General features: G+C 47.2%; 1 protein-coding gene across 2 annotated transcripts in view; it reads right to left on the bottom strand.

Annotated features, from left to right (window-relative positions):
• Positions 1 to 1822, bottom strand: part of tm9sf4 (transmembrane 9 superfamily protein member 4) — a 45412-nt gene extending 43590 nt beyond the window's left edge. Inside the window, exon 1 of one of the 2 annotated variants that reach the window (XM_078419150.1) lies at positions 1786 to 1822. In XM_078419150.1, the coding sequence (XP_078275276.1) occupies positions 1786 to 1800 (15 nt within the window). In that variant the 5' untranslated portion in view covers positions 1801 to 1822. Of the gene's footprint in view, positions 1 to 1553; positions 1577 to 1785 lie in introns of those variants that run through there. The other variant, XM_078419151.1, reaches the window with a different exon arrangement.
• Positions 1823 to 12194: the final 10372 nt, after the last annotated feature.

Genomic DNA, 12194 nt, shown 5'->3' with positions numbered 1-12194 from the left:
TGCGAGGAAACCGAAGACTTCGGAGAAAACCCATATAGGTCACGGGGAGAAGGTACAAACTCTGTAAGGTCTCAAGGGTTCAAGACCTTGAACCTAGGTCTTTGGCACTGTAAGGCAGCAACTCTATTGCTGCACTACCGTGCCACCCAGAGTTCAATGTATGAAGAGTTTTCTCAGACACGTCTGCATACCTAACCCTTGACCATGACCCCATGGACAAACACCAGGCCACCATCTCCCCGACAGTTACCGATTTCATCACCTCTGACCATCACCCCTCCAAACTCCAAACAGATCGTTTGCTCGCTTCGCAATGCCCATTGATTTTCACTTACCCAAAATCCACAAGTAGGACTGTCTTGGCTGCCCCATTGTTTCTGCCATCTCCTGCCCTACCGTACCCTTATCGTTCATCATCCTCACACTGCCCATTCATGTCACCTTTCCAAAATACATAAACAGAACTGTCCTGGCAGCTCCATCTCCAAATACCTTAGTCTGAAGTAGGATCCTGACCATGTTCTCCAGAGATCCAGCCTGACTCACTGACTTAACTCCAGCACACTGAATTTTTTTTGTAAACCAGCATCTGCAGTTCTTTAGATAGACACAAAGTGGTGGAGTAACTCAGCGGGTCAGGTAGCATATCTGGAGAAAACGGACAGGTGACATCTATTCATTGTAAGAGAGAGGGGGGAAAGAGAACTGGAGCAAATGCCTTGTTTCCTTGCCTCGGTTCTATTTTGTCCCCCTCCCCACCCCTATTACCTTGTTCAGTCCCTTCCACTCCCTATATCTGAAGCCTGTTCATGCGCATTTACACACATATAAATACACACATATATATACATAAATATATATGCAAATACATACACACCTACACATACATACATTGATACACACATATACACTGATACACATGTGCATACATGTATACACAAATGTAAATAATACATACATACACATGTACATGATACACATGTGTGCATGCATGTTCATACATATATATGAAATTGTACACATACACATGTACACACACATGTACATGTGTTCAGTCAGAAGAAGAGTCTTGGCCCAAACGTCACCATTCCTTCTCACCAGAGATGCTGCCTGTTCCGCTGAGCTACTCCAGTATTTTGTGTTTATCTTCGATTTAAACCCGCATCTACAGTTATTTCCTGTACCTACATATATATATACACACACATGTACATACAAATATATACATCCACACATGTATACACATATACACACATGAACATACATACACATATATATACACACACATGTACATAAACATATATACACACACATGTACATACACATATATACACACGTATACACATATATATACACACATGTACATACACATATATATATACACAACACATGCACATACACACATATATATACAACACATGTACATACACATATATACACACACATATAGACACATGCAAACATATTTATTTATATTTTTCTGTATAGAGCATATATATATACACACACATAATTAGTGTATTAAAAATGTATGTGTTTACAAGCATACACACATTTTTATTACACGCATGCAGCTTATTCAGGAAGCTGACAGACAGTTAAAGGGCAAGGCCCGCGGCCCCGGGACCGAGCGGCGCCTTTAACGCCCGGTGAGGGGCCGCCGCCGCCGCCGCCCGATGGCCGCCCGGTCCCCCGGCCCCCCGGCTCCCGCCCCAGCCCGGCCCAGCCCCCGGCGCTGCCGTCCCCCCGCGGCGGGAGGCGGACGGGACACCCCTTCACTCTCACCCTCCTCGCCGCCATCTTGCCGTCCACGTGTCACGCGTGGCGTCATGACGTCACACAGGCCCCGCCCCCGCTACAGATCACGTCCCTCCCATAAACCACGCCCACCCCAGACACCGCCCCTCCCCCAAACCCCGCCCCCGCTACAGACCCCGCTCCTCCCTTAAACCCCGCCCCTCCCCTAAGCCCCCCCCCAGCCTAGACCCCGCTCCCACCACAGACCTCGCCCCTCCCCTAAACCCCGCCCCTCCTTAGACCCCGCCCCTCCCCTAAACCCGGCCCCGCTACAGACCCGCCCCTCTATAGACCCCGCCCCTCTCCTGAACCCTGCCCCCACCCCAGACCCCGCCCCCTCCCTTAAACCCCGCCCCCACTCCAGATGATTGACATTCTGCTGCAAACTCTCCCCCTCCCCTGACTTCAGTCTGAAGAAGGGTCTCGACCCGAAAAGTCACCCATTCCTTCCCTCCAGAGATGCTGCCTGACCCGCTGAGTTACTCCAGCATTTTGTGTCTCCCTTTTCCTCTCTAATTAAGCATTTGCGCTTCAAAACACCATGGAGCAAAAATGTGCATTCATTTTGATACATAGATACATAGACAATCGGTGCAGGAGGAGGCCATTCGGCCCTTCGAGCCAGCACCAACATTCAACATGATCACGGCTGATCATCCAGAATCAGTACCCCGTTCCTGCTTTCTCCCCATATCCCTTGATTCTATTAGCCTGAAGAGCTAAATCTAACTCGCTCTCTTGAAAACATCCAGTGAATCGACCTCAACTGCCTTCTTCTGTGGCAGAGAATTCCACAGATACACAACTCTCTGGGTGAACAGGTTTTTCCTCATCTCATTTTCCTTTTCCTCTCTAATTAAGCATTTTTGCACTTCAAAACTACACGGAAAAAAAATGTGTAGGAAAATAACTGCAGATGCTGGTACAAATCGAAGGTATCACACACAAATGCTGAGAACGATCTCGACCCTTAAACGTCACCCATTCCCTCTCTCCTAGATGCTGCCTGACCTGCTGAGTTACTCCAGCATTTTGTGATACGGAAATAAATGTGCATTAATTTAGGTTATTGATTCCCCGCCCAAATTTAGGTTGCATTTGCAACAACACTGTTGTTATGATTGCAAACACAATTCTGTATCACTCTGTAACACAAGTTGTATCACTCTATGACTCTAATCTTCTGTATGATTAGGGTCATAGAATGATACAGTGTGGAAACAGGCCCTTAGGGCAAGTTGGGTCAAAGGGCATATTTAATACTAATGTTGGCCGGTGTGGGCAAGTTGGGCCGAAGGGCCTGTTTCCATACTGTATCACCCTATGACTCTAATCATACAGAAGACGGCCATTCACCCCATGGGAAGGTATTCAATTTGTAACGCTCTCCTACGACTTCATATCCTGGCATTGGGACTAAAAAGACTGCAGATGCTGGACTCTTGAACAAAACACAATGTCCTGGAGTAACTCAAGAATGGATAGGTGATGTTTCAGGTCGTGACCCTGCTTCAGACTTTTAAAATAATTATCAGCATTTGCTTTGAAAACCCCTATTTAAAAAATTGTGATTTTTCCGCATTAGAGCTCTTGCCTAGTCAAGTCAAGTCAAGTCAATTTTATTTGTATAGCACATTTAAAAACAACCCACGTTGACCAAAGTGCTGTACGTCTGATTAGGTTCCAATGGAAAAAAAAAAAAAGAAACATACAGTAGCACGCAAACAGTTCACAGCGCCTCCTCAATGAGCCTCAAACGCTAGGGAGTAGAAATAGGTTTTGAGCCTGGACTTAAAGGAGTCGATGGAGGGGGCAGTTCTGATGGGGAGAGGGATGCTGTTCCACAGTCTAGGAGCTGCAACCGCAAAAGCGCGGTCACCCCTGAGCTTAAGCCTAGACCGCGGGATAGTGAGTAGCCCCAAGTCGGCCAACCTGAGGGACCTGGAGTTAGAGAGGGGGGTTAGAAGATTTTTGATGTAGGGGGGGGGAGTGTCCATTTAGGGCTTTATAGGTGAATAGGAGGAGCTTGAAGTTGATTCTGTACCGTACAGGGAGCCAGTGGAGAGAGGCCAGAATCGGGGTGATGTGGTCCCTTTTACAGGTACCCGTCAGGAGTCTCGCTGCGGCATTTTGGACCAGTTGCAGGCGGGACAGGGAAGATTGGCTGATCCCAGTGTATAGGGAGTTGCAGTAGTCTAGGCGGGAGGAAATGAAAGCGTGAATGATTTTTTCTGTGTCGTCGAATTGGAGGAAAGGTTTGATTTTAGCTATGGTTCGAAGTTGGAAGAAGCTGGCTTTTACCACAGCGTTGACTTGCTTATCAAATTTTAATGCAGAGTCAAATATCATGCCGAGGTTTTTGATATGCGGTTTGACTAGGCAGGATAGACTTCCAAGACTGCCTGTTATCAATTTGATGGAGTCGGGGGGGGGGGGGGGGCGAATAGGATGACCTCAGACTTGCTCTCATTTAATTGGATGAAGTTCTGTGCCATCCAACATTTTATGTCCTCAAGGCAGTGTAAGAGGCTGTTTAAATTTGACTGGTTGTTGGGTTTCAGGGGGAGGTAAAGCTAAGTGTCATCGGCATAGCAGTGGAAAGAAATGCCGTGCCTTTGAATGATTTGGCCAAGGGGGAGCATGTATAGAGAGAAGAGAATGGGGCCTAGGATGGAGCCTTGTGGAACTCCGCAGGAGAGGCTAGCTGGTGCAGAGGAATAACTGCCTATGTTGATGGCGAAACTCCTATCTTTGAGGTACGAAGCGAACCAGCTCAGGGCAGTGCCATCAATGCCAACCGCGTACCGGAGACGGTCAATAAGGATGGTGTGGTCCACTGTATCGAACGCTGCGCTGAGGTCGAGAAGGAGCAGGATTGCACAGTCGCCGGTGTCGATGGCGAGAAGCAGGTCGTTGTGTACCTTCAACAATGCAGACTCTGTGCTGTGGTGGGCTCTGAAACCTGACTGGAAACTTTCCAGGATGGTGTATTGGTGCAGGTAGGGCACTAATTGGTTTAGAATTGCCTTTTCAAGGACTTTTGACAGGAATGGCAGTTTGGAAATGGGTCTGTAGTTGCTAGGCAAGGTGGGGTCTAGGTTAGGTTTTTTCAGTAGTCAATAGTCAATAGTCAATAGTCGTTTATTTGTTACAAACACATAAATGTGTAGTAAAATGAAACATTACCCGCAGTTGAACAATAAGACCAATAAGATTAATCAATAAAAATGCAATAACACATACAATCACAACTAACACCAAACAAAAAGAAACATCCATCACAGTGAGTCTCCTCCAGTCCCTCCTCACTGTGATGGAAGGCCAAAATGTCTTTTTCTCTTCCCTGCCGTCTTGTCCCGCGGTCAGGCTGTTGGATTTGCTACGTCGGGGCGGTCGGGGCTCCCGATATTGAAGCCGCCGCTGGGCGGTGAAAGGTCAACGGCCTATTTCAGGCCGCGCCGGATGGTGAAAGGTCCGTGGCGGGCCGACCCAAGCCCCGCGATTCGGGGCGGGCGAACACGCTGCCTCTGCCGCTGCCGGAGCTCCCGATGTCGGCCCCCATCCAGGGGTCTGCGGGCTTCCGACGTCCACGCGGCCCGCGCCGGAGCCTCCGGAGACGAGTCGCAGCCGCTCCCGCAGCATCCGCAGGCAGCCAGCGCCGCAGGTGGTGAGTCCGCGCCGCGGGCTCTGCGAACCAGAGACCCAGGTGTTCCCAGGTGAATGGCCGGTGGTAGGCCGCTGCGGGAACGGAGACACGACACAGAACAAAGGTCACGTCTCCGTTCTGGAGAGAGAATGTTACAGTTCCCGTTCCCTCCCACCCCCCCCCCCCCCCCCAAAACATAACATACAAACACTACATCATATTAAACTACAATTCAGACAAAAACAACAAAAAACACAAAAGACAGACGGACTGCAGGCAAGCCGCAGCTGCGACGGCAGCGCTGGCTCCTCCAGTAGGGGCTGGACCACCGCGTGCTTGAAACTGGTTGGAACAGTGCCAGTGGCCAGAGAACTGTTGATAATAGAGAGGATGCTGGGACTGGCTATTGCAATGACATCCTTCAGAAGGGCAGTGGGGGCAGGATCAAGGGGGCAGGTTGCAGGTTTCATAGCGGAGACAAGCTTTGCAAGGGAGGATAGAGTGACGGGTTGGAAGCAGTCCAATTTAGATGAACAGACTAGTGAGACAGCTAGGTCACGGGTGGGAGGGGAAATGTTCATTCTAATGTTCTCAACTTTGTTGGTGAAAAATTTAGCGAATTCTTCGCACTTAGCAGGGGACCCAACTAAGCTGGTACTGGGGGCGGGACATATGACAGAGGTAATTGTTCTAAATAGGACCTTGGAGTTATGAGAGTTGTTGGAAATAAGGTCGGAGAAGTATTGTGCTCTAGCAGACTTTACTGCTTCCTGGTATTTGAGAAGATTGTTTCTCAGAATTTCGAAGGAAATTTGAAGCTTGTGACATTTCCACCTCCTTTCTGATTTTCTGCACTCCCTTCTTAGGGCTTTGGTGGAGTCATTGAGCCACGGCCGACCTTTGGGCTTAGGCTTTTTCATTTTAAGGGGAGCGATAGAATCCAGGATGGAAGAGCAAGTGATATTAAATAAAGAGGCGAGATCCTCAGTGCTGAGATGGGGGGGGAGAGGCCTCAATAGTGCAGATGTTGGGGGCAGCTGTGAGAGCCTCGGAGAATTTACTGGCAGTCAATGAATTTATGTCGCGGGAGTAGCGAACAGGGAGATGAGATTTTGCGGGAGATGAGATTTTGCGGGAGATAAAGGCAGAGATGCGTCAAAAATGATAGCGCTGTGGTCCGATAGACAGGCTTCAGTAGTTTCAATGTTGTTGATTGGGAATCCGGACGATAACACTAGGTCGAGAGTATGGCCTAACTTGTGAGTGGGTCCCGTGGTGTGAAGAGTCAGATTGAAGGACTCAACCAGGTGCATAAATTCACTCACAAGAGGCTTAGTGGGACAGCAAACATGAATATTAAAGTCACCAAGAATCATGATCCGGTCAAATTTGGGCAAAATGCTAGAAATCAGATCAGCAAATTGGGTGATGAAGTCCTTATGCATTTTTGGTGGGCGATACACAAGAACAATTAAGAGGGAATAGGCTAGGCCTACTTTAATTAGTTGCACCTCGAAACTGGAGAAATGATCAGCGTTCAGGAGGCGGCAGTTGAAATGTTTCTTAAACACAGTGGCTAAGCCCCCACCGTGTCCGGAGAGCCTAGGCGAGGTGAAGAAGTTACAGTTATCAGGACAGAGTTCCACGAGTGGAGCAAGCTCACCAGGGTTAAGCCAGCATTCTGTGAGCAGTAAGAAGTCCAATCCACGGGTGATGAAGAAGTCTACGTTGCCTATTTTTTGCACTAGCTGTGGAGAAACAAGGAACTGCAGATGCTTGTTTACAAAAAAAGACACAAATTGCTGGAATAACTCAGTGGGTCAGGCAGCATCTCTGGAGAACATGGATAGGGAACAGTTCGGGTCCCCAGGGTCCCAGCCTGAAACAACACCTATCCATGTTTTCCAGAGATGCTGCCTGACCTGGTGAGTTACTCCAGCACTTTGTGTATCAATCTGCACAGGTAATAGTTTCCCTTTCTATGTTCCATTAAAATTCTCCAAGATCTGTTTAACTGATTTATTATTTTTAAATGCTTCTGAATATCAGTGCTGTACACACTGTGATGTGCTCTTTGTCTTTAGCACAATAACCCAGTGTACAATTTAAATTTGACATTCGAGAGAGACACACCTGCGCGTTAGTCGTTCATTTATTTGCAATAAGTTCTTTGACATAACACCATTGTCCGGACAGTAATATGAGTAATATTATCCAGTACTATTCTACTTTTTAAAAAAAAGGATGATATTACAGTCCTGGCGTGTTATGTTCAGTGTACAGAAAAAAAGTTGTGGATCACAAAAGATTGACCCAACGCCGACACAAAGTTGTGTTTAATTTAAACGGTTTTTAATTTTGGTCAGGGAATTGTGCCAACACAGGCAGCCATGAGATGAAAGCACATGAATTATGCACTACCACTTCCAGTATCTTATTAAGAACATAGGACAGTACAGAACATGAATGGGCCCTTCAGCCCACAAGGTCGGTGCCAAACATGATGTCACGACCAACTCCTATTTGCCTGCACATAATCCGTATCCCTCCATATCCATATGCCAATCCAAAACTCTTTGAAATGCCACTAATATATCTGCCTCCACCACTGCCATTCTAGGCACTCATCAACCTCTTTATCAAACCTTGCCCTACACATCTCCTTTAAGCTTTGCCCCACTCAACGTAAAAGCTACGCCTTCCAGTATTTGATTTTTCCATCCTGGGAAAAAGGTTCTGACTGTCTACTCTGTCTCAGGGATATGGGGAGAAGGCAGGCACAGGTTACTGATTGTGGCAGATCAGCCATGATCACAATGAATGGCGGTGCTGGCTCGAAGGGCCAAATGGCCTCCTCCTGTGTCTCTATGTTTCTATGCCTCTCATAATTTTATATACTTCTATCAGGTTTCCCCACAATTTCAGGTGCTCAGGTCACTTCAGGTTTGACAGACTGCACGCTGGAGAATGCATAGTCTATAACGCAATGACTCAGTATACCTTAATTGTCGTTGCTGAATTGCAGCAATTATGACTCTAATGACTCTCAAATACCAGGAAGTGAAAATCATCCCTAAATAAAATTGTCAGTAATAAAATCATACTTTTTGGTCTATTGGAGATTAAAATTAATCCAATTTTTTTGGAAAGCTTGTAAAATTTAGTTGTGATTGCAAAGTTATTTAACATGCGTCTCGTGTTGTGACATACATAGCTGGTTGTGACTAAGTGTGAGATTAAGTCAATTAGTCAAGTCCAATTTATCGTCAGATGTATAAATATGGGTAGTCACAGATACAATGGAAATCATGCTTGCATCAACATAACCGTCATGTAAACTCAAACAGTACAGGAGGCAACTCAGAATGCAGAAGCAAAATTTTGGAGATATCCTTGAATATTCCAGCCAGATAGTGGCGCAGCGGTAGAGTTGCTGCTTTACAGCGAATGCAGCACCGGAGACTCAGGTTCGATCCTGACTACGGGTACTGCACTGTAAGGAGTTTGTACGTTCTCCCCGTGACCTGCGTGGGTTTTCTCCGAGATCTTCGGTTTCCTCCCACACTCCAAAGACGTACAGGTATGTAGGTTAATTGGCTGGGTAAATGTAAAAATTGTCCCTAGTGGGTGTAGGATAGGGTTAATGTACGGGGATCGCTGGGCGGCACGGACTTGGAGGGCCGAAAAGGCCTGTTTCCGGCTGTATATATATGATATGATATGATAAGTCTTTAACAATTGACCAGATATGCTGATATAAGGAAATGCAGATGCAGATTTACAAAAAAAGACACAAAGTGTTGGAGCAACTCAACGGGTCAGGCTGTATCTCTGGAGAACATGGATAGGTGACGTTTCAGGTTGGGACCTTCTTCAAATTCACTGAAGTAGGGTTCCGACCTGAAACACTGTCAATCCATGTTCTCCAGAGATGCTGCCCGCCCTGCTGAGTTACTCCAACAGACGAAACATGTAGGAAGGAACTGCAGATGCTGGCTTAAACTGAAGGTAGACACAAAATGCTGGAGTAACTCAGTGGGAGAGAAGCAATGGGTGACATTTCGGGTCAAGACCCTTCTTCAGACAGATCAGTCTCCTAAAGATCCCTTCATGGGTGAGAAGGTCAGTAGCTGTGATGGGCTGGGCAGTGTCCACCACTCTCTGTGACCTCCTTCGTTCATGGGCATTCTATACATAACATGGTTGATGATTTGCAATTTCTCGCCTATTTTCCACTTGTTTGACCCAGCCTTGCCATCACAGTAGTGTGGTAAAACTCCAAATCCTAAATCACATATTGTCTTTGGTTGCATTGCAACACCTCGCTCTGTTTCTAAATGCCCAAGCTCTACTGATGTACCACTTTCCAATGACTGTCTTTGTTTGTATGTTTCCCATGTCTGGCCCTGGCTAACACTGGCATGACTGAGTTAGCAAGTCTCCTTCACTGAAAATTTGAGACTGAAGCTTTTGTTCTCTACACTCTTTGTTTCTTTGCCAACGACTTAATCCTGTTACCTCGTCAGTCAAGCAGAGTGGCTGCCAGCTTAATTAACCTTGTAAAGCACTGCGCGCCGGCAATCACCCCTCTCGCCTGTGTCCACCTGTTACCTGCCACCTGTGTCCACCAGTTACCTGTTACCTGTGTCCACCTGTTACCTGCTACCTGTGTCCACCTGTTACCTGTGTCCACCTGTTACCTGCTACCTGTGTCCACCTGTTACCTGCCACCTGTGTCCACCTTTTACCTGCCACCCTTGTCCAACTGTTACCTGCCACCCTTATCCAACTGTTACCTGCCACCTGTGTCCACGTTACCTTTCACCCGTGTCCACCTGTTACCTGTCACCTGTGCCCACCTGTTACCTGTGTCCAGCTGTTACCTGTCACCTGTGTCCACTTGTTACCTGTCACCTGTGTCCACCTGTTACCTGCCATGTTTTGGCTGGCATTTGGTAAATCCCGACCTGAAACGCCACTGATCCAGAAATGCTACCCGACCCGCTGAGTTTTTAGTTTTAGAGATTGAGCATGGGAAACAGGACCTTCGGCCCACTGTGTCTGCGCTGACCAACGATCACGCCTACACCAGTTCCATCCGACACACCAGGGACAATTTACAGAAGCCAATTAATCTTCAAACATGTACGTCTTTGGAATGTGGGAGGAAACCAGAGCACCCGGGAAAAAACCCCACGCAGGTCACGGGGAGAACGTACAAACTCCATACAGACAGCTCCTGTAGTCAGGATCGAACCCAAGTGTCTGGCTCTGGATGGCAGCAACTCTACCACCGCACCCACCACTCCTCTGCCTGAAGGAGTTACTCCAGCACATTGTATCTATCTTTCTCATACTAGTTATTGCCTTCTGTACATCAATCATACAGCCACAGACCGTCACAAACATACACTGCTTCTATTGACATTACAGATGACAATTAAACCACTCCTGGATCCTGACCTTTATTATTCCAATTTTTAATTCTCTTGATTTACTTTAACTCATTATGTCAATAGATGGTGCTGTTGCTCCTTGAAATCTCCCAACCAGTTAGCCTTCCCCTTTTTAAAATGTTTTCTTCTTTAATATTCTTTCTACCTCAGCCATTATAGGAAGTCCCATCCAATTAACCTACAAACCTGTGCCTCTGGAGCGTGGGAGGAAACTGAAGATCTCACGCGGTCACGGGGAGAACGTACAAACTCCATACAGACAGCACCCGTAGTCGGGATCGAACCCGGGTCTCCGGCGCTGTGAGGCAGCAACTCTACCGCTGTGCCACCGTGGCTGCTTTTATTTAGAAAATAAGCGAGCAGGAGCCACCAAGTCCGCGATGACAGCCTGAGACTAAATTATAGTCCTAGGGTCATAAAGCATGGAAACAGACCCTCTGGTCCAACTTGTTCACAAAATGCTGGAGTAACTCAGCAGGTCAGGCAGCATCTCGGGAGAGAAGGAATGGGCGACGTTTCGGGTCGAGACCCTTCTTCAGACTGAAGAAGGGTTCTGACCCGAAACATCGCCCATTCCTTCTCTCCCGAGATGCTGCCTGACCTGCTGAGTTACTCCAGCATTTTGTGAATAAATACCTTCGATATTGTACCAGCATCTGCAGTTATTTTCTTATACTTTGGTCCAACATGTTCATGCCGACCAAGACTCCCCCCCATCTACATTAGTCCTGTTTGCCTGCAATTCACCCTTCCCTGTCTAAACGTTTCCGATTCAGATATCTGTCCAAATGTGACCCAATGATTCAATGATACTTTATTGTCACATGTGCCTAGCTATAGTGACATTCGTTGCCTTTGCATTCAATCTGGCAAAGTCATGCAGCTGGGCAGTACACAGAGCTGGCATGTTTCTGGAGCTGACAAAGTTGCAAATGTTCTTAGTAAAGTCTTAAATATCTCACAGGGGCATACCAGAGCTGCTGCCGCACGTGGCCACAGGCAGACCCCAGGGTCATAAGGAATAGGAGTAGATCTAGGCCATTCGGCCCATCAAGTCTATTCCGCCATCCAATCATGGCTGATCTATCTCTCCCTCCTGACCCCACCCTCCTGCCTGCTCCCCATAACCTCTGACACCCGCATTGATCAAGAGAGGGTCCCCCTTCATTCCCTTTACATTTAAATGTCTTTAAATGTTTTTATTGGACCTGCCTCGACTACTTCCAGGAGAGTCGGTACATGACAGGAAGAGAACAAAACAGACATGTGGCTATAAATCATAATGCAGATGACAA

This window comes from Rhinoraja longicauda, chromosome 22 (assembly GCF_053455715.1).
Source record: "Rhinoraja longicauda isolate Sanriku21f chromosome 22, sRhiLon1.1, whole genome shotgun sequence".
NCBI classification, from domain to species: domain Eukaryota; kingdom Metazoa; phylum Chordata; class Chondrichthyes; order Rajiformes; family Arhynchobatidae; genus Rhinoraja; species Rhinoraja longicauda.
Note: the sequence above shows the minus strand (reverse complement) of the source record. Positions and strands in the feature narration are given on the sequence as shown.